This window comes from Podarcis bocagei, assembly GCF_964188305.1.
Source record: "Podarcis bocagei genome assembly, chromosome: 7".
Lineage (NCBI taxonomy): Eukaryota > Metazoa > Chordata > Lepidosauria > Squamata > Lacertidae > Podarcis > Podarcis bocagei.
Window position 1 is genome coordinate 70,981,166 of NC_138132.1, and position 20,138 is coordinate 71,001,303.

Consider the following 20,138-nt stretch of genomic DNA (forward strand, 5'->3'; position numbering starts at 1 on the left):
GCTCAGGGCTGCTAACACCAATAAAATTTCAGTAAAAACATAATAAGGGGGAAAAAGAAAAAGAAAAAAAATTAAAATGCAGGTTAAAATGCAGCCTCATTTTAAAAGTCAAAACCATAAGGGGAGGGAAACAGAAGGGTCAGACTGAGTCCAAACCAAAGGCCAGGTGGAACAGCTCCATCTTGCAGGCCCTGCGGAAAGATGTCAAGTCCCACAGGGCCCTAGTCTCTTGTGACAGAGCGTTCCACCAAGTTGGAGCCAGTACTGAAAAGGCCCTGGTCCTAGTTGAGACCAACCTAACCACCTTGTGACTTGGGACCTCCAAAATGTTGTCATTTGTGGACCTTAAGGTCCTCCGTGGGACATACCAGGAGAGGCAGTCCCGTAGGTACGTGGGTCCTAGGCCGCATAGAGATTTAAAGGTTTTGAGGTCCTCCACTGTTTCCACTGGCCTGGCCCATCTGTTTCTAGCATCTCATGGGCCCTCTCTGCCTGTCTCCATCTCACAGCCTGCCCAGAAGGTACCTTTGGAAGGAACTGCAGCTCCACCTGCCTCTGCCAAAATGGAGGCACCTGCAACCCAGTGACGGGAGCCTGCCGCTGCCCACCTGGAGTCAGTGGGGAACTGTGTGAAGACGGTAAGGCTCAGACCTCTTTTCTGCTCTCCTGCTATGAGTTGGAAAGTGAGTGTTCGGGTTTGCAAATGTTACGGTCATACCTCGGGTTGAATGCGCTTTGGTTTGAGCACGTTCGAGTTGCGCTCTGCGGCAACCCGGAAGTAACGGAGTGCGTTACTTCCGGGTTTCACCACTTGCGCATGTGCAGACGCTCAAAATGACGTCACGCGCATGTGCAGAAGCGGCGAAAAGCAATGCGTGCATGTGCAGATGTGCCGTCGCTAGTTAACATTTGCTTCTAGATGCAAACGGAACGGATCCCGTTCGTATCTAGAGGCACCACGGTATTTGGAACCCAAATGTTCAACACGGCTTCTGCAGGTTCTGATTGGCTGCAGGAGCTTCCTGCAGCCAATCAGAATCCGCACCTTGGTTTCTGAATATTTTGGAAGTCAAACGGACTTCCAGAACAGATTCTGTTCGACTTCCGAGGTACTACTATTATTGTCATTTATTGAATTTATATACCTCCCTATACCCGGAGGTCTCAGAGCAGTTCACAAAATGAAATCAAGATATAGAACCACAAAATACACAATAAAAATAAAAACAATAACCCTCCCAAGTGCTGGGATACCCCTTTAAACAGTCACACACACCCCGAATTATGGGGGCTGTAATTGGATAAAGGTGCTGAGAGTTTTTAAAAGATCTGGTTTTGGTAATCTATCTGTTGGTATGATTTGTGAAGGCTTCTGAGAGTTGTTACAGGTCCTCACAGAGCTACAATTTCCAGAGTTTCCTGTGAAAATGGATTGATGGTTAAATCGCTCTGGGAACCGTAGCTCTAGGAGGAAAATAGGGGGTCTCCTAACAACTCTCAGCACCCTTAACAAACTACATCCCCATGAATTTTGGGGGAAGCTCTGACTGTTTAAAGAGTTATCAAAGTTCTTTCAGTGCATGATGTGAATCTGGCCTCAGCCTCCTCTAGCAGGAAAGGCTTGGAACTGTACGAATTGCGATGGATATATCTGCCAATTGCTATTTCCCTCTGTTTCTCATTTTTTTCCTGGTCTTAAGTTGATCTCTCCACATTTCTGCATGAGTTTCTGATATACATTTTTAAAGTCTTCGTGAACATTTTTATAAAATTCAATGCAATGCACCCCCTCTGGTTCCACTTATGTATCGCCTCCCGTAAAACATCTGAAAATGATTTCATGCCAGTAATGAAAATATTACACAACTTCATTTATAAGAACAATTAAAACAAACAATTAAAAACAGTTTTCACAAGGAGAGAACAATTTCAAATCAGGTCCGGGTACAGACTGGGATAAAGGCCTTTGTTTCAAAAGGCTTGTTGAAAAGGAAGGACTTCGGCAGGCCTCCAGCTGCATTTTTGTCATTCCCTAATGTAATGCATATTTATTTTCATTCGCGTATGCAGCTTCAAGCACACTTTCCGTCATAGGCACATTTTGCATCCATGTTTTGTTTGGGGAACTGAATTGCAAAATTCAGAAAAGTCTGAACTTTTGAAGGCTAGTTCAGTTACGCTGTGCATCTCGTTTCAGAAAATCTGGACTAGGAGTTAGCATATAGAGTTCTTCCTCGCTGGGACTGCAAAGTATTCAGGCTGAGACTTGGTATAAAATAAGAATGCTAATGTCTATTAAAGAAAGTGCATTCTTTGTATGGCCCTAGCTAACTACCTAGTTAGAGAAACAAATCAGCCATGCTTGCACCTTTGTTCTCAAACGATAGATCCAAGATTACCTCTTGCCTTGAGGTCCAGAAAAAGTGTGTAAGGAGGAGGAGGAAGTTGTAAACAGGATGCAACCCAAGACTTATCAGTCTAAACATGAAGGATACAGAGAGAAGTCAGCATAGAGTTAAAGGTACAGAAATATTCTAGGAATCTGGAGGTCTGCTACTCTATTGGTCTAAACCCCTTTCAGCAAACTGAGTTGCACCTGAACTTCCAACATTAAAAATCCAAATCAAATTTCATTCCCATTCCCTGAATGTGGCAGATGCTTTGATGTGCTCATAGTTGCTTTGGAAATTTATAAAACTAAAAAGCAATCTATAAATCTTGTAAACAGCAGAATGCTATAGCCATGTTTTTTTGATAAATAAAAATTCAAAACAGGGTGCGACAAACTCCCTAAGTGAATATGGGAGGTGAGGCAACGTGACTGAAACTAGGGAGATATAGACTTGGGCCCATCCTGTATAAATCAGATAAGAATTCAGGGTTCTCTCTAAGTGACTATTGATTGGCAACAAGGACTCTTAATGTTAGGGTTCCTAAGGCAACTTATTCCCAGTTCTGGATATCAATTTAAGCTGATTGGAAACAAAACTGGACTTTATTTAATCATACACTTAATGAGAAATGATGCTTAATGGTTTCATTAGTAAAAGCACAATATTAGATTAGATTAGATTAGATAAATTTATTGTCATTGTCCGTATATACACAGTATACACAACAACGAAAATCAAACACCCACCCAAAGACCGGGTTCACATATACATTTGCACGTATCTCCGACACTCTCATCCTATTCAAACATAATCTATAAAAACATAAAATCCAGAATATAACATAACCTATTAAGGCATAACATAACCTAAAACCTAAAACATAACCTAAAACCTATCTCATTCCTTCCTACTCTCTGCTTGCTAAACCTTGCAACTGGCCCTGAGATCATTATTTAGTGCAGTCAGAGCTCTTGGATAGAAACTCTTCAGAAGGCGTGTGGTTCGTGTTTTCATTGTCCTATATCTTCTGCCCGAAGGCAATAGTTCAAAGAAGTTGTGAGCAGGGTGGGTGGGATCTCTTAGGATATTATGTGACTTCTTCAAAATGCGAGACGTGAAGATCTCATCCAGGGTTGGTAGTCGGAGCCCAGTAACATTCTGGGCAATTTTAATTGTTCTCTGTAAAGCTTTTTTATCCGTTTCAGAGCTGCTCCCATACCACGATAATATACTATAGGTTAAGACACTCTCAATGGTACTATGATAATAGGACAGAAGTAGGTGCTGGGATAGATTCAGTCCCCTGAGCATTCTCAGGAAATACAACCTCCCCTGCACCTTCCTCACAACCATATTAATATTTGCAGTCCATGAGAGGTCCTCCGAGATATAAATGCCCAGGTATTTAAAACTACCAACCCTCTCCACTTCCTCGCCATTTATGTGCAATGGTAAAAATACACTTTTCTTTCTCCTAAAGTCAATTATGAGTTCTTTGGTTTTTTTGGTGTTAAGCATGAGATTATTTTCTTTACACCATTGAATTAACCCCTGTACTTCTTTCCTATAAGCAGTCTCATCGTTCTCACTGATGAGCCCCACCACTGTTGTATCATCCGCAAATTTGATGATAAAAGCACAATATTAATCAGTCGTAAATGCTGTTACAGGTTTAAATGAAAACTTTACTGATGAGTCTATTGCACAAACTACTTCTGTTGCTCTGTAGAATAACTATCTGCCTTACAATGCCAGTAAAACAACTCTAGCTTTTTTCTAGGACCTTTTCCTCTACCTGATGAATTTACCAGGTTTATTGTACTAGACAAACTCCTAAGCCCCTTAGCGACTTCCCTAAATTGTCAAAACCAACTTTTCCCATCCTCTCTCCCTCGTGATCTTACATTTCCCACTGCAGCCATGATTGGTTAAGGGTCATCAGGAGGTTGATCAAATGTTCTGTCCATCCTGTTAAGAGGTGAGAATGCACTATAATATTTTGGGGCATCCATTATCAGGATGATATAGTGATTACCATCAACTACATGAGCACTGCAGATGGTGACAGCAGTCACAAAATTAAAAGACGCCTGCTTCTTGGGAGAAAAGCAATGACAAACCTAGACAGCATCTTAAAAAGCAGAGACATCACCTTGCCAACAAAGGTCCGTATAATAAAAGCTATGGTCAAACCTATCCATTCTTAAGGAGATCAGCCCTGAGTGCTCACTGGAAGGACAGATCCTGAAGCTGAGGCTCCAATACTTTGGCCACCTCATGAGAAGAGAAGACTCCCTGGAAAAGACCCTGATGTTGGGAAAGACTGAGGGCACAAGGAGAAGGGGACGACAGAGGATGAGATGATTGGACAGTGTTCTCGAAGCTACCAGCATGAGTTTGACCAAACTGCGGGAGGCAGTGGAAGACAGGAGTGCCTGGCGTGCTCTGGTCTATGGGGTCACAAAGAGTCGGACACGACTAAACGACTAAACAACAACAACAACAAACAGTTTCACATTGTAACTCGCATTTCCAGGCCCTTTGTCTCTGATGGTCCCTCATTTTCACTCTATGGGTACCTTGAATTTTCTGCAGCAAACACATAGCGTCAACAAACACACGTCCTTAAGCAGCTGTGACCATTCATCAGGGCTCCTAGATAGGTGTGCATGGATGTTCAAGGATGTACAAAAACACTTCCTTGTGGAATGTATGGGAATGACACCTATGCATGATTGTGAGATAAAATACGAATGCTGCTTTCAATGGAGAGAACAGAGATTGAGAGCCATGGGGACTACAGTGTTCCTAAGGCCACCAAAGGCATTTTCATGACTGAGTAGCAATTGTCACCCAGGTCTCTTTGATCCCGATCCCCCACTTTTGTCACACAATGCCGCATACTGTACTTTTCCCCACCCTGGAGGTTATTTAAGGGGGGGGAGACGGATGTTTTGTCCAAAGCTAAGAAACAAAAATGAAATCCATAAACATGACCTCACAGCAATAGTTAGTAACATATGGAAGCAATTTACTAGGAAAGGCAACTCAAGAAGAGCAGGAATGAGTCCAAGAGGCACCTGATACTGCATTAATTTCTCTCACTCCACGCAAGAAAGATGTGTAGCCATTTTTGGCATTGAGGGTAATAAGATAAGACTAAGCAAGAAGGTGTAAACAAAATTAAAAATCGGTCTGATGTCCCAGAGGGTCCTCTGACATCAGCAGCAAATGGAAAGGACTTGGTTTGAGCTGTCTTTAGTGACTGGGACACTAAAGCATCAATGATTTAGCCCAGCCTTTCTTAGCCTTGGGTCCCCAGATGTTCTTGAACTACATATCCCATCATCACTGAGCACTGGCCAGGAATGATGGGAATTGTAGTTCAACCACAGCTAGGGACCCGAGTTTGAGAAAGAGGGTAGCCTACATCAGCCTATCATTCTGCTTTGACCATCTTCATTTGTTTGTTTGGTTCCAGGCTGCCCCAAAGGATTTTTTGGGAAGCATTGCAGGAAGAAATGCAACTGTGCCAACAGAGGGCGCTGCCACCGAATCTACGGGGCCTGCCTGTGCGACCCAGGCCTTTATGGGCGATATTGCCATTTAGGTAATCAGCTGGGCAACTTGTTCACCTGGGGACATTGAGAGGGCTCTTGGGGTCCCCCCAATAAGTGTATTTCCCCTCCCCAAGTCCATTTACTTTTCCCCCCTTGATTCTCTCCCCCCTGCCCCCCACTCCCATTCCATGTTAGCTTGTCCAAAGTGGGCTTATGGCACAGGCTGCTCCGAAGAATGCCGATGCACACAAGCAAACAGCCTGGAGTGCGACAAAAAGGACGGTACTTGCGTGTGCAAACCTGGCTACTCCGGTGACAGATGCCAGAAAAGTGAGTTGCTTTTGTGCAGTGGGTGTCAGGCACTCAGGTTCTTGTAGGGGACACTTAGGAAGCTGCCTTCTGCAAAGTCAGAATATTGGGGCACCTAGCTCAGTGTTGTCCACACTGACTGGCAGCCGCTCTCCTGGGTTTCAGACAAGGCATCCGTCCCAGCTCAACTTGTGGAGACCATTTGCAGGCTCTACACCACTCTGCTATGACCCTTCCACTGTACTACAACACCCATTATCCATGGCAGCTTAGCCAATGGTCATGGATGATGGGCATTGTAGTCCATCCACATCTAGGGGCCCAGGGATGAAGGATACTGACTGTCTATTCTGACCGGCATTGGATCTGTATTTTTCTTTCAGTGCAGCCCCCCTAACCTGGGGGGTCCCTCCAGCTGCCATCAGCCCCAGCCTCAACAGGATCCAAGGTTGGGGAGGACAATTTTAGTGGGGCATCTTGTGGATTAAACCCCAGGAACTTTTTGCATGCCAAGGCTGTTGTTGCCCACCTGTCAACTGCCCCCTCTCTCCTCCCTGTCCAGCCTTGCATTAAATGCTTGATGTTGCTATCGCCCTTCTCAGAATGTGATCCAGGCTATTACGGCGCCAGGTGCAGAAGCAAGTGTGATTGCCCCTCTGGTTCGCCCTGTGACCATGTCAGCGGAGAGTGTCAGAAGCAGTGTGCAGCGGGCTACCATGGGGAGAACTGCAGCCAGGGTAAGATCTGCTTTGGGGTGTACATAGGAAGAGCCCACTGGATCAGACCAATGGCCCATCTCATCCAGCACCCAGTTCTCACAGTGGCCTGTGGTGGAGCAGCAAGCAGGATTCAAGCATGAGAGACCTCTCCTCTTGTGTTTCTCAGGTGCCATCGTTGCCTGTAGGCAGGCGACAGCTTTGTTGCACAGGTGGGGAACCTGAAGCCCAGATGCAGCCCTCCATAACTTTCTCATTGGCCTCTGGCATTCTCCCCAGGCCACACCCCTTCTTCTTAGGTCACACCCCTCCACAGCACTGCCTTGAGTGTGTTTCTGCCTGGCTGGAATGTTTAATGACCATCCAATAATGCCTTTTAGGAGTGGGTGGCGCTGTGGACTAAACCACTGAGCCTCTTGGGCTTGCAGATCAAAAGGTCAGCGGTTCAAATCCCCATGAGGGGTGAGCTCCCGTTGCTCTGTCCCAGCTCCTACCAACCTAGCAGTTCAAAAGCACACCACTGCAAGTAGATAAATAGGTACCACTATGGTGGGAAGGTAAACAGCGTTTCCGTGCGCTCCGGTTTCCGTCATGGTGTCCTGTTGCGCCAGAAGCGGTTTTAGTCATGCTGGCCACATGACCCAGAAAGCTGTCTGTGGACAAACGCTGGCTCCCTCAGCCTGAAAGCGAGATGAACCCCATAGTCGCCTTTGACTGGACTTAACCGTCTAGGGATCCTTTACATTCTACCTTTTTAAAATGTCTTTTACTTCCCTGGAAAGAGCGTAGCATGGGCTGTGTGAGTGTGCTTGGAAATCAGCCTGTTGTACACGGACAAAATTTGCATTCATTCCTCTGTCCACTGGCATGAAAAACCTCCCTACTCCTTTACTAGACTTCTTTTTCTTCAGGGTGTGTCTCTAGTTATAGACTCTGAGAGGGCTCATCTACCTTTCTAGAGTTTAAATAAAAAGAGAGCGCTGTGATTCCTGCATTTCAGGGGATTAGACAGGATGACCCTTGAGGATCCCTTGCAACTGTACAAATCTATGATTCATCAAGCTGATTTATTTAAAGTATTTGCATTTTATGGAATAAATAAATAAGTAGTGTGTGTTCTTTTAATTGGGCAACACCGATATCTGAGCATTCGTTTCATTTCCTTCTCCTTTTGGATCTTAGCGTATGCCTGATCAAAGCTTTGAGGTTTTCTTTTGCAGAGAATATGTCTTAGTCCTCCAGGAAGAATCTCACTTTTCAGTCACAGAGAAAGCAGGAATCCTTGCTAAGATCTGCCTGGATCACAAGCGCTATGTTGCAGCAATTTGGGCTGATTGGGGTGGGGGGTAGGCAGTGGTATATAATGATGGACCCGAGTGGCTTGAAAGCAACACAAGCACCTTGGTGGAAATTTCAGGCCCCCGAGGAAGGAGGGACAGGAAAGAACGTAACTTTTTTTAATGGCAATATTGAGCTCTGGACTTCGATACAAAATCTGGAAGCTATTAAAAGGGAAGAGGAACATCTGTCACCTATTAGCTTAGAGGAAAGAATGCACAAAATTGATGCGGTTGTTGCTTTAGATCCTTAAATCAATCTCTCTCTCTCTCTCTCTCTCTCTCTCTCTCTCTCTCTCTGTGTGTGTGTGTGTGTGTGTGTGTGTCCACCAATTCCTGCCCCCAATGAGCTTTTTTGATTGTGTGTTTGCAGCTCAGGGCTTGCATCTGTGCAAGACCTGCCCCAATGCAAATAAGCGCCTCGCCTTTGCACATCCACCATGCTCCTCCTGTAATTTAGATCATTTTATTTATTCATTGGTTATTTAAATTGTTTTGTGCTGCATCCAACCAAGGCCTACTCAAGGGGGGATCCGCTGGATGGGATTTGGCATAAGGCAATAGTTCTGTCTGCATAAACCTTTCTGCTTGCCTGACAGAACAGTGTCCACTCTCGTCTTCCTCTCCCATGCACTGTTCTGCAGTGGATGACCCTCCAAGGCAGATTTGGGAAGGAGAGGAGTCCCGTTGTGCTAGCACAATAACTTAATTGAATCTGGCCTGGTTAATTAATATCAATTAACCATTAATTGATATTAATGGGCCTAAGTTAGTCTGTGATTCCTGTGTTGCCGGGCAATTGGATCTGTCTATAATTCTGTGATTAATTTCACTGGGTCTGCTCCGAGGAGGAATAGTACTGGATACAACCCAATTTATTCATTTATGCTGACATGTGCTATTTGTTTTAGGTTACTTTTTATGATTGTGACATGTGCACTATTGACATGTGTCTTAATCTAGTTTTCAGTTTCCTTGGAGGCTTTTAAGCATTGCAGAGGGTTGAGTCTCATAATTTTTGCATGTTGGTGTTGAGTTTTTATTACAATAAAGTGGTAGATGTATCTAGGGAAATAAATAAATAAACTAAAGAATAGTTGCTAATAGCAGGAACAATCAGGTCTCTCTTCGTCCAAATGCCTGCTGAAGAAGATGTACTGTATTTTTCGCTCTATAAGATGCACCAGACCACAAGGCGCACCTAGTTTTTGGAGGAGGAAAACAAGGAAAAAAATATTCTGAATCTCAGAAGCCAGAACAGCAAGAAGGATTGCTGCGCAGTGAAAGCAGCAATCCCTCTTGCTGTTCTGGCTTCTAGGATAGCTGCGCAGCCTGCATTCGCTCCATAAGACGCACACACATTTCCCCTTACTTTTTAGGAGGGAAAAAGTGAGTCTTATAGAGCAAAAAATACGGTATCTTAAATAGCCACCTAAAATTATTAAGATATGGGCCGGATGTGCCTCTGCAAAGAAGCAGTTCCATGTATGAGGAGCCACCACTAAAAAGTCCCTTTTGCTGGAAGGGGGGCATTTTGCTTCTTCTTTTTTGGCTGCCACTGTCCTCAAACAACCACATTTGTGTTTAGTCAGATTGACCATGGTGACCCCATGTCCTTTTGCTTCTGGGTGTCCACAACATAACCGGCAAATGCCACATGGCCACTCTAACCGATCAGATTAAACGTTGTTGTGGACAACGAAGGCAAAGATGAGAACTGGATGGAAAACAAATCTGGGCAGATAATCTTGGCATCGAGAGTTTCAGAAAAAAAATCCCATCCCTAGGGACACCTGCGTTGTCTTAATCGCTTCATGTCCTTTGCTTTCCAGAATGCCCAGAAGGCAAGTTTGGCATGAACTGTTTACAAACCTGTTCCTGCGGTGGTTCACAATGTAGCCGCTTCACTGGGCAGTGCCACTGTGTGGCTGGGAAGACTGGTGTGGATTGCAGCCATGGTGAGTAAGGGAAGTCCCATGTCTCCACCTCTGAACACTTGAACATTCCCTGCGTCGCAGGAAGGAAGAGCTAGAATTTCTCGCAGCTTGAAGATGTAGGGAAAGGTCGTGCCGGTTGATTTCATGCAGTGCCCTATGGCATTATAATTTAACTAATTCAGCTTAGTTATGGGCAGAGGTTAATGCAACTGAGTTTTATGGAGCCAGCATGGCGTAATGTTTAGTGTGTCAAACTAGGACCTGGGAGAGACTAGGGCCATGAAGCTCATCTTGCCTCTCAGCCTAACTTACCTCACAAGGTTGTTGTGGGGATTAAATGAGGAGGAGGAGAACCACGTATGCTGCAGCGAGCTCCTTGGAGAAAAAGATGAGATGTAAACACAAGAAAAGAATAAGTTAATCATGCCCATTAACTTTGGTGGGTCTACTCTGAGTAGGCCTAAGCTGGACACAACCCTTTGGTTTTTCCCTGCCCTTGTTATGCTGTTGGTGGATGGACACATTCAACATTATAGTTGGCATTCAGGGCTACTCCTATTCAGAGTAAACCCATTGAAGTTAATGGGCACAATTAACTCATTCATTCAATGCATTTGCTTCCCACGCTTTCCTCCAAGGAGCTCACAAATGCCCTTGCACACCCTCACATGCACCATCACTCAACCATGTGCTTGCAACAACCACATCACTCCAGCCACTCGATTCTTCCTTCGGTGAAACCCTGACAATGTGTGATTGTGTAGCTACTTCCTCCTGCCTGCTGCTTGGTTAGGAAAGACCCACCCAAAAGGCTCTGGTGTCCCGCATGTGCCACAGGTGCTAAGGACTGCCTCGTGGGGAAGCTGCTGTGGGTGCAGGCGAGCTTAGTGCTGCCTAGAGGAGAACCTAGAGTCCATTGCCAATCCAGGTCTTCAACATTCATTCTTTCTCTCTCTCTTGATACAGATTGCCCTGAAGGCCACTGGGGTAGAGGCTGCCAGGAGCTCTGCCCAGAGTGCAAGAACGGTGCCCGCTGTGATCCTGCCACTGGCGCTTGCTTGTGCCTTCCTGGATATACAGGCAGCCATTGTCAAGATGGTAAGCAGCTCTTGTTTTTAGCAGGGATAGAAGCGATGGCAAGGACACCCAAGGACTGCAGCTCAGGGGTAGAGCACCTGCTCCGCATGCAGAAGGTCCCAAAGTTAATCCCCGGAAGCTCCAGGTAGGGCTGGGAGAGACTTTTGGCCTGGAACCCCAAGAGATGCCGCTAATAAGTATAGATATAGAATCATAGAACTGTAGAGCTGGAAGGGACCCCCAAGGGTTATCCAGTCCAACCCCCTGCAATGCCATAATCTCAATTAAAACATTAATGACAAATGGCCATCCAACCTATGTTTAAATACCTGCAGTGAAGATAGAAGTGGAAGTTCATAGCAGCTCATGACTGCAGTACTGCAAGGACTGCCTCTTCCCATATGAACTTACCCAGTCCTTGAGATCATCTTCTGAGGCCCTCCTTTGTGTGCCTCCTTGAGAGGTCTGGAGGGTGGCAACACGAGAACGGGGCCTTCTCTGCACTGGCTCCCCATCTGTGGAATGCTCTCCCCAGGGAAGTTTGCTTGGCACCTTCATTATACAGTGGTATCTCGGGTTAAGTACTTACGGTAATTCGTTCCAGAGGTCCGTACTTAACCTGAAACTGTTCTTAACCTGAAGCACCACTTTAGCTACTGGAGCCTCCTGCTGCTGCCGCGCCACCAGAGCCCGATTTCTGTTCTCATCCTGAAGCAAAGTTCTAGATCAAGGGAAGTAATAGTGCCACTGTATTCTGCTCTGGTCAGACCTCACCTGGAGTACTGTGTCCAGTTCTGGGCACCACAGTTCAAGAAGGACACTGACAAACTGGAACGTGTCCAGAGGAGGGCAACCAAAATGGTCAAAGGCCTGGAAACGATGCCTTATGAGGAACGGCTAAGGGAGCTGGGCATGTTTAGCCTGGAGAAGAGGAGGTTAAGGGGTGATATGATAGCCATGTTCAAATATATAAAAGGATGTCACATAGAGGAGGGAGAAAGGTTGTTTTCTGCTGCTCCAGAGAAGCGGACACAGAGCAATGGATCCAAACTACAAGAAAGAAGATTCCACCTACGGTAAACATTAGGAAGAACTTCCTGACAGTAAGAACTGTTCGACAGTGGAATTTGCTGCCAAGGAGTGTGGTGGAGTCTCCTTCTTTGGAGGTCTTTAAGCAGTGGCTTGACAATCATATGTCAGGAGTGCTCTGATGGTGTTTCCTGCTTGGCAGGGGGTTGGACTCAATGGCCCTTGTGGTCTCTTCCAACTCTATGATTCTATGATTCTTAACCTGAAGCACTATTTCTGGGTTAGCGGAGTCTGTAACCTGAAGCGTATGTAGCCTGAAGCATATGTAACCCGAAGTACCACTGTACACCTTTAGGCGCCAGGTAAAAACATTCCTTTTTAACCAGGCCTTCGATGGATCTTATTGACATCCAACACCCTTTTAGAATGTGACCTTTGGGGGGGGGTGTTATTGGGTTATTGCTTTTGGTTTTATTTTATATGTTGTGGTCTTGTTGCGAACTGCCCTTAGACCTCCGGGTATGGGGCAGTGTATAAGTTGAATAAATAATAATAATAATAATAATAATAATAATAATAATAATAATAAAGTTTAATTTGACACGTGTGGTCAGCGGAAGCAACATCCAGTGTGGATTCTTCCAAGTAAGCGCCAGTGAAATGAATGGGTGTTGCGCGAGAGCACAGTGCCTGCTGGGCTCCCTCGACTCTGCCAGTCTCAATGGCACACACACCCCAAATTCTTATGGGCCCTACTGCTTTTGCATCGCTCCTCCTCCTCCCATCCATCCCCAGAGGTGATCTGATGTACCGATCTGGAGCATCAGTTACCTTCAGTTGTGTGTTTGTGGAAATGGCTGTATGGAGGATTTAGTTTAAAATGTTTTATTGCACTGCCCAACCATAATGCCCGTCCTTGTCTGTGCTAAAAAAAAATGGAAAGATCGAGGAATCCCAACAAAAGAACAATGACTGCCTAAGCTGATAGAATTTGCAGAATTAGCCAATTTGACAGCCAAAATTAAGGAATCGGGATGACAAACGGATAAGGTCCAAGCAGGAAAGCTTTGGGGAGGATTTAAAATGATATGATACAAAAATCAATTTTCAAGTTGCGGTAACTTTATGAGCAATGGTGAATTATAACAAAGCGGTGAAGGGGGGGATGGGTGGATAAAGTATCTGATACGTAGCAAAACAAGGTATATCTAGACTGTCTTGGAATGCTGGGTTGGGGAGTCTGTAAATACCGCGTGATGAAAAAACAGGATGTATAAATTGGATATTGGAAAATGCACTAAAAAAAAATCTGTGCAAATAGGCATTTGACTGTGTTTGCAATGGACTCTGGCTACAAGCAATAACTGTTTATTGGATTCCCCCCCCCCCCCTCCTTTTGTAGTATGTCCACCTGGATGGTTTGGGCAAGATTGCCAGATGCGCTGCAACTGTGGGAACGAAGGATACTGCCACCCTGAGACGGGGAGGTGTAGCTGCCTGCCCGGATGGACGGGCCACAATTGCCGAAGAGGTATAGGTCTACTCTGAGTAGGACTTAAATGCAACCTGGTGTCGAAGTCATGATAATAATGAGGCTTCCCCTTCCTCCTCTTCAGCCTGCAATGTGGGCCGCTGGGGTCCCGATTGCACCAACACTTGCAACTGCAGCAACAGTGATGGGAGCTGCAATGCTATGACAGGACAGTGTCTCTGTGAAGCCGGCTACACTGGGACTCGTTGCGATCAGAGTGAGTGCCGCCTTCCAGTGTTTTCAAGCCTCCTGCTCACTCTTTGTGCATGTGCAAAGGTGTTGTTAATGTCCAGCCAGTGGATTGATTATATGTGAGTGTGAGACACACACACACACACACACACACACAGAGAGAGAGAGAGAGAGAGAGAGAGAGACCAACTGACTGGGAGGTGATTGAATCTTGTGAGGTAATTCTAGGATGAGGGCACCACTATGGAGAATGTCCAGTTTCTTGAAGAAATGTGCTGAGCTCCTGAAACCCACGTTAAGTAAGTTGGAGTTCTTGTTATTAAATGTACCAAGAGAAAAGAGCACACCAAGAACTCAGGCCAATAAAAGTTTCAATAGTGGGGGTGGTCCCTACTCGCAAATCAATAGTCAATAGTAACAAAAACTAATCCATTCAAAAGTATGTATTCTGACAAGAATTACAAACTTAAATAGAGATTACAAACTCAAACAGAGATTACAAACTCAAACTCATACGGATACGTATATCCAATTATGAATCACAAACCAGTAAGTTCATGTTAGTTCATAGTCAGATTCGCCGTGAAGGTCTTTGTTTCAATCATTAAGCAGAAGTCAGAAGTAAGTTATGGATCAGAAACCAGGACAGGGCCCTGTTTTGATGTATTCACCTTCATCAGCTGATTTTTAAGGGGTCGTGTAAGTTTGAAGAATTCATACAAATATATCCTGTTATTTTCTACGTTTCTCAGAGATAACAACTACGTGTGGGTAGATCTACGTGTGTATCTTGAGCTTTTCTGTGCTCCTGAAGCCCACCTGTATCAGAGAATCCCAGCCAGATGACTTGAACACTAGGCGGTTCTAAATTGGATTTTAAAAAATTTAAATCATTTATTGCCATTACTAACAATTTCTATTTCCAAACTGAATGGAAAATTCAAAATGTGAGTTTTCCCACTCATTCAAAGGAATGTTTCATTAAAAAACACAATTATTTTCTCATTTATTTTATTTGTTTCTTATATTTTTGGTATTGGGACGAAATATTAATATAACCTGGAGCAGTCTGTACTAGTCACAGGAAGATCACAGAGAGGAGAAGGAGAGAAATTAGGTTGTATTTCTGATTATTATTTTTTAAGGCCTATAAGATAGAGACCCTTTGCTCTATTATAGATTTGGCCAGTCTGTCTGTTTGAAGGAGTAGTAGAAAGTCTGAGAAGTTCATGCCAATTGGGGCAGAAAACATGGAAGTAATAAGCAGGAGAAGAGCTGGTAGTTCTGTAATGGAAAGCAATGGGTAGTTTATAGGATGTGTGCCTCCTTTAACTGCATCTAAAGCAGTGAACATTACCTGTCTGAAACCAGGCAGATCTGATGCTTTGAAGTAGTAAGAAGCCTGAACATTTCATGCCACATGAATGGGGAAAACACCAACATTACAGGCAGCAGAAAGACCACCTGAGTCTTCTACTGCAAGCAATATAAAACCAAAAGAAGTTGAGGAATACGTAAAACAAATAAGCTAGTACTGAGCACAGCTGTCAACTTTTCCCTTTTCTTGCGAGGAATCCTATTCGGAATCAGGGAATTTCCCTTAAAAAGAAGGGAAATGTTGACATTTCTGAGTGAAAAACAAAACTTTTAAGAATGAACATGACTGGAGCAGCTTGTGAGGAGAGCATGGATTTCAGGCAAGGCAAGGGCTGGTTCAAGGAGGCGTTCGGACTGTGCTTGGGGAGAGCAGACCTCTGATGTTGCCTCAGCAGCTATCAAACCGAGACTGAGCCTTATATAGCAGCCACACCCAACTAACCCCACCCTGCTGGAAGGTGCCATTTTTTAGTTAAAGGGTGACAGCCCATTCCATCAGCCTCCCTGTGGCCAGTGCAATAGAGTCATCCAAGGGCAGCAGCACTGCCGCCAGAGACTTGGCCATTGAAAGTGGTTCTGGGGCTGGGCCTGCACGCCCTTCTGCTTTGGAGTCCTCATCTCCCAAAGCAGGGGAATCAAATTTCCAAGATTGTGGCCCCACCAAACTCCTTTCCCCTCCTGAACATCTGGGTGGGAGGCAGCGCTTTCCTGAAAGAAGGTGGTCCTTTTAGCAGCATCTGGTTTTACACACCAGCTCTGCATCCTCTTAAGAACCCCTCTCTCTCCCTCTCCCCCCTCCCCATTGTTTTGATGTGTTCTGTTTTTCCCAAGAGTGCCCCGAAGGCTGGTTTGGTCCAAGCTGCCGCCACAGGTGCCAGTGTGACAATGGGGCTGGCTGCGACCACGTCAGTGGGGCCTGCACCTGCACCCCGGGCTGGAGAGGGACCTTCTGTGAACGCCGTAAGTAACCCAAATCCAGGACTTTTGTTACACATACTGCTACTACTAATAATATCCTCCCCACCCCTATTCACAGAGGGACCTTTCGATCTGACAGCTGCCAGTCACTGTCAAACGAGGGCTGTGCCAGTAGTTCTCCCAGAAATGTTTTCAGCAGGAAAGTATTGTCCCTGGAGGGGATGTCCATATAAACTCCAGCTCACTCATTTCTCTGCCTCTCCATTTGCCAAACAACAGCAGACTGTTCATGGTCACCTGGTCTAGGAGGGGATACATTCATTGATAATATTAGCTTTTTCCCTTTTCTTTTTTAAGAAAGGAATGTACCTGTTTGTTAAGCCTGGCATCAGAAGTCCTTCTCTAAATATCCCTGCCACTCTGTAGGCTTTCTTTATTACTGCTACTGTTGTTGTTGTTTATAAGTCACCACATGACTGAGTTGCCCAGAGAGACCTATTTTAGACATTTTCAAAAAAGAAGAAGATTGCCCAGGATTTTAACTGCTTTTTATAACAACAACAACAATTTATTTATACCCCACCCATCTGGCTGGGTTTCCCCAGCCACTCTGGGCGGCTTCCAGCAGAACACTAAAATACAATAACCTATTAAACATTAAAAGCTTCCCTAAACAGGGCTAAGGGACGCGGGTGGTGCTGTGGGTTAAACCACAGAGCCTAGGACTTGCTGATCTGAAGGTCGGCGGTTCGAATCCCCATGACAGGGTCAGCTCCCATTGTTCGGTCCCTGCTCCTGCCAACCTAGCAGTTCGAAAGCACATCAAAGTGCAAGTAGATAAATAGGTACTGCTCCAGAGGGAAGGTAAAAGGCATTTCCGTGTGCTGCTCTGGCTCACCAGAAGCGGCTTAGTCATGCTGGACACATGACCCAGAAGCTGTACGCCAGCTCCCTCGGCCAATAAAGCAAGATGAGCGCCGCAACCCCAGAGTCGGCCATGACTGGACCTAAAGGTCAGGGGTCCCTTTACCTTTAAACAGGGCTGCCAGATGTCTTCTAAAAGTTTGGTAGTTATTTTTCTCTTTGACATCTGGTGGGAAGGCGTTCCACAGGGGGGTGCCACTACCGAGAAGGCCCTCCGCCTGGTTCCCTGTAACTTGGCTTCTCATAGCGAGGGAACCACCAGAAGGCCCTCGGCGCTGGACCTCAGTTTCCGGACAGAACGATGGGGGGTGGAGACGCTCCTTCAGGTATACTGGACCAAGGCCGTTAAGGGCTTTTTTGTATCTTTACTGTTGCTGCAATAGCTGCTTTTGTCTCTGAGCCTTTTCATCTGTTTTATATTTGTTTTATGGTTCTCTTTTGTAGGCTGTCTTGAAAATCTAGATTAACTAAAGAAAGGTGGCTTTGCTCTACCACCATCTCATACGAATTGGCTTATCACGTGGGTCTTTCTTTCCCCAGCTTGCCCTGATGGCTTTTATGGGACGGAGTGTCACAAGGCTTGCCGGTGCCTGAACGGAGCCCGCTGTGATCACGTGACCGGACGCTGCACCTGCCCCGCTGGTTGGATTGGTCCCACCTGCAATCAAAGTAGGTGCCCCGTGCTGGGTGCCAGTCTCTCAGCCTCGCCAGCTGACCATGGACATGCGTGAAAGTGGCAGCCCTCATTGTCTGTTTCCCTTCCGCTACAGCTTGCCAGGCTCACCGCTATGGGGAGAACTGTAGCCAGGAATGCAGCTGCTCCAATGGGGCCACCTGTGACCACATGACTGGTCGGTGCCTCTGCGCACCTGGATGGATGGGAGACACCTGCCAGCAAGGTATTACTCACTAATAATAAGTAAGGAGGCTTTCTATAGCTACTTTCCATGATACTTGTGGTCGGCTTCCTCTGTTGGAGGCAGTGTTCTCGAATCACAAGTCAGGTGAGTGCTGCTGTCTTCCGGTTTCTTTTCTTTTTTAAATAATTTTTATTAGATTTTCCACAATGATAACAAAAACCACAAAGCATAGTGGTGCACAAAAATGGGGGAAAAAGAACAATAAACAGCTAAACAATAACAACAAACTTAATTCTTCACAAATCCAACCTTTTAAGCATCTTAGCTGACTTCCTCAAGTCCCTCCCTTCTGAGTTTCCTTGTAGTCAAAAGTAACAGCTTTCCAATATCATTATTAAACTAAAACAGTTTCCAATTATAGTCCATCTTATTCACTTTTCTTAACATTTTAAATCCCATTTATTTAATTAGCTGTCTTCCGGTTTCTTGTTGGCTGCAGAGCTTGACTTCTCCTTTTCTTTAGTTTTCTGCTCTTCTTAGCATGCAGGAAGCTTTTCTCTATTTCACTTCTCTCCTGCCTAGTGGGTTGGTTCTAAGCGATGACCAGCAAAAATTCCATCTGTAGTGGAGTTTTAGGGAACACACACACGTGCATAAACACATTCCTAAACTACCTAACGGAGACTGGCCAGTTTAGGAATTCTTGGCACTACAGTTTCTAACAAAGTAGATTAGGAATGTGTGTGTGTGAGAGAGAGAGAGATCCTGAAGTTTACAGAAGATAATACAAAAAAGGGGGGGAGTTCAAACTATAAGTATTGATCCACGAAAGGGAAAGGCACTTTTGGAAAGATTAAACCCAACTGAAGTATTTTGTGACATTAGCATCACTTGCAGACTATTTTGGCTGTGAGTCCTGGAAGGAAGACCTGCTCCCTGCCTTGCAGGCCTTTTTTCCACCTGGTCTGGGAGGGTGGGCCCCGGACTGACTCCAGCTACAAAAGCTGAGGCTGCTGAACGGAGACTCTTCAGCTGGGCTGTTATCTGAAGTGTTTCATCGTGTGTGTCTGTGTGTTACTGTTGCTGCTTTTTTTTTGTATCATTATTTTTAGACCTTGTCAATGCATAAACTGTTCAGTTTGTTTGTGTTTTTCGAAATGTAGTCAAAAGCAATAAATAAATAACACATTTGTTATGCTGTAGTTATGTATTGCTTTCATGTTGCAAGTCGCCTAGAGCAAGGTCTGAACTGTGTAAAGGCAGCATACAAATAAAATTCTGTATGTGCTGGGGCGAAGAGGCAGGACCTGAAAATGATGTGGGCATTTCCCACCTCGCAATCCATTTTGGGGGGGGGGGAGAGAGACCTGCCGTGCTCATAGAAAAATGTTATTCGCACCTCTCCCCTGTTCAGAATGAAAGGGTGAGTGGCTGTGCGGGTCCAATCCTGGCATCCAATGAAACGCGTCCATGCTTAAGGGTGTGTGTGTGTGTGTTCAATGTTGGAGAGGCTGAACAAGTGCAAGCAGGAACTGAACATGGAAAGCAAGCAGCTTCTTGTGCCTTGCGGATTTCCAAAGGGGCCTTTACCTATCGTGGGCTTCGTAGGAGCTATTGGTGTGCAAATTCGTTGCCTATTGGCGCCAAGCCTGTGGCTTAAACAATTGAGATACTGTGTCCCTTTTTGTTCCCACTGGAAATTTATTTCACCTGTGTTCTGATCTGGTTGCTGTTCCCTTTTTTCCTCCCCTGCCCTCAGTGTGTCCCGATGGCTCCTTTGGAGCAAGCTGCCAGCAGCAGTGTCTTTGTCAAAATGGCGGGACGTGTGATCCAGTCACTGGAAGCTGCGTGTGTCCTGTAGGCTGGACAGGACTGGCCTGCGAACAGGGTAATCTGTTTCTTTTTTGCAATAATAATAATAATAATAAAATTCTCTCTCGTTATTCATAAATACAGTCATACCTTTGAAGTCGAACAG

At 45.3% G+C, this 20,138-nt stretch overlaps 1 protein-coding gene across 5 annotated transcripts in view; it reads left to right on the top strand.

Annotated features, from left to right (window-relative positions):
* MEGF6 (multiple EGF like domains 6) overlaps positions 1-20,138 on the top strand; it is a 218,193-nt gene that overhangs the window by 170,559 nt on the left and 27,496 nt on the right. For all 5 annotated transcript variants that reach the window (XM_081201364.1, XM_081201363.1, XM_081201366.1 and 2 more), the window contains 12 exons: positions 510-638; positions 5,875-6,003; positions 6,149-6,283; positions 6,865-6,999; positions 10,148-10,273; positions 11,219-11,350; positions 13,761-13,889; positions 13,975-14,106; positions 16,290-16,418; positions 17,841-17,969; positions 18,071-18,199; positions 19,920-20,048. In XM_081201364.1, coding sequence (XP_081057490.1) covers positions 510-638; positions 5,875-6,003; positions 6,149-6,283; positions 6,865-6,999; positions 10,148-10,273; positions 11,219-11,350; positions 13,761-13,889; positions 13,975-14,106; positions 16,290-16,418; positions 17,841-17,969; positions 18,071-18,199; positions 19,920-20,048 — 1,563 coding nt within the window. The remainder of the gene's footprint in view (positions 1-509; positions 639-5,874; positions 6,004-6,148; positions 6,284-6,864; positions 7,000-10,147; positions 10,274-11,218; positions 11,351-13,760; positions 13,890-13,974; positions 14,107-16,289; positions 16,419-17,840; positions 17,970-18,070; positions 18,200-19,919; positions 20,049-20,138) is intronic.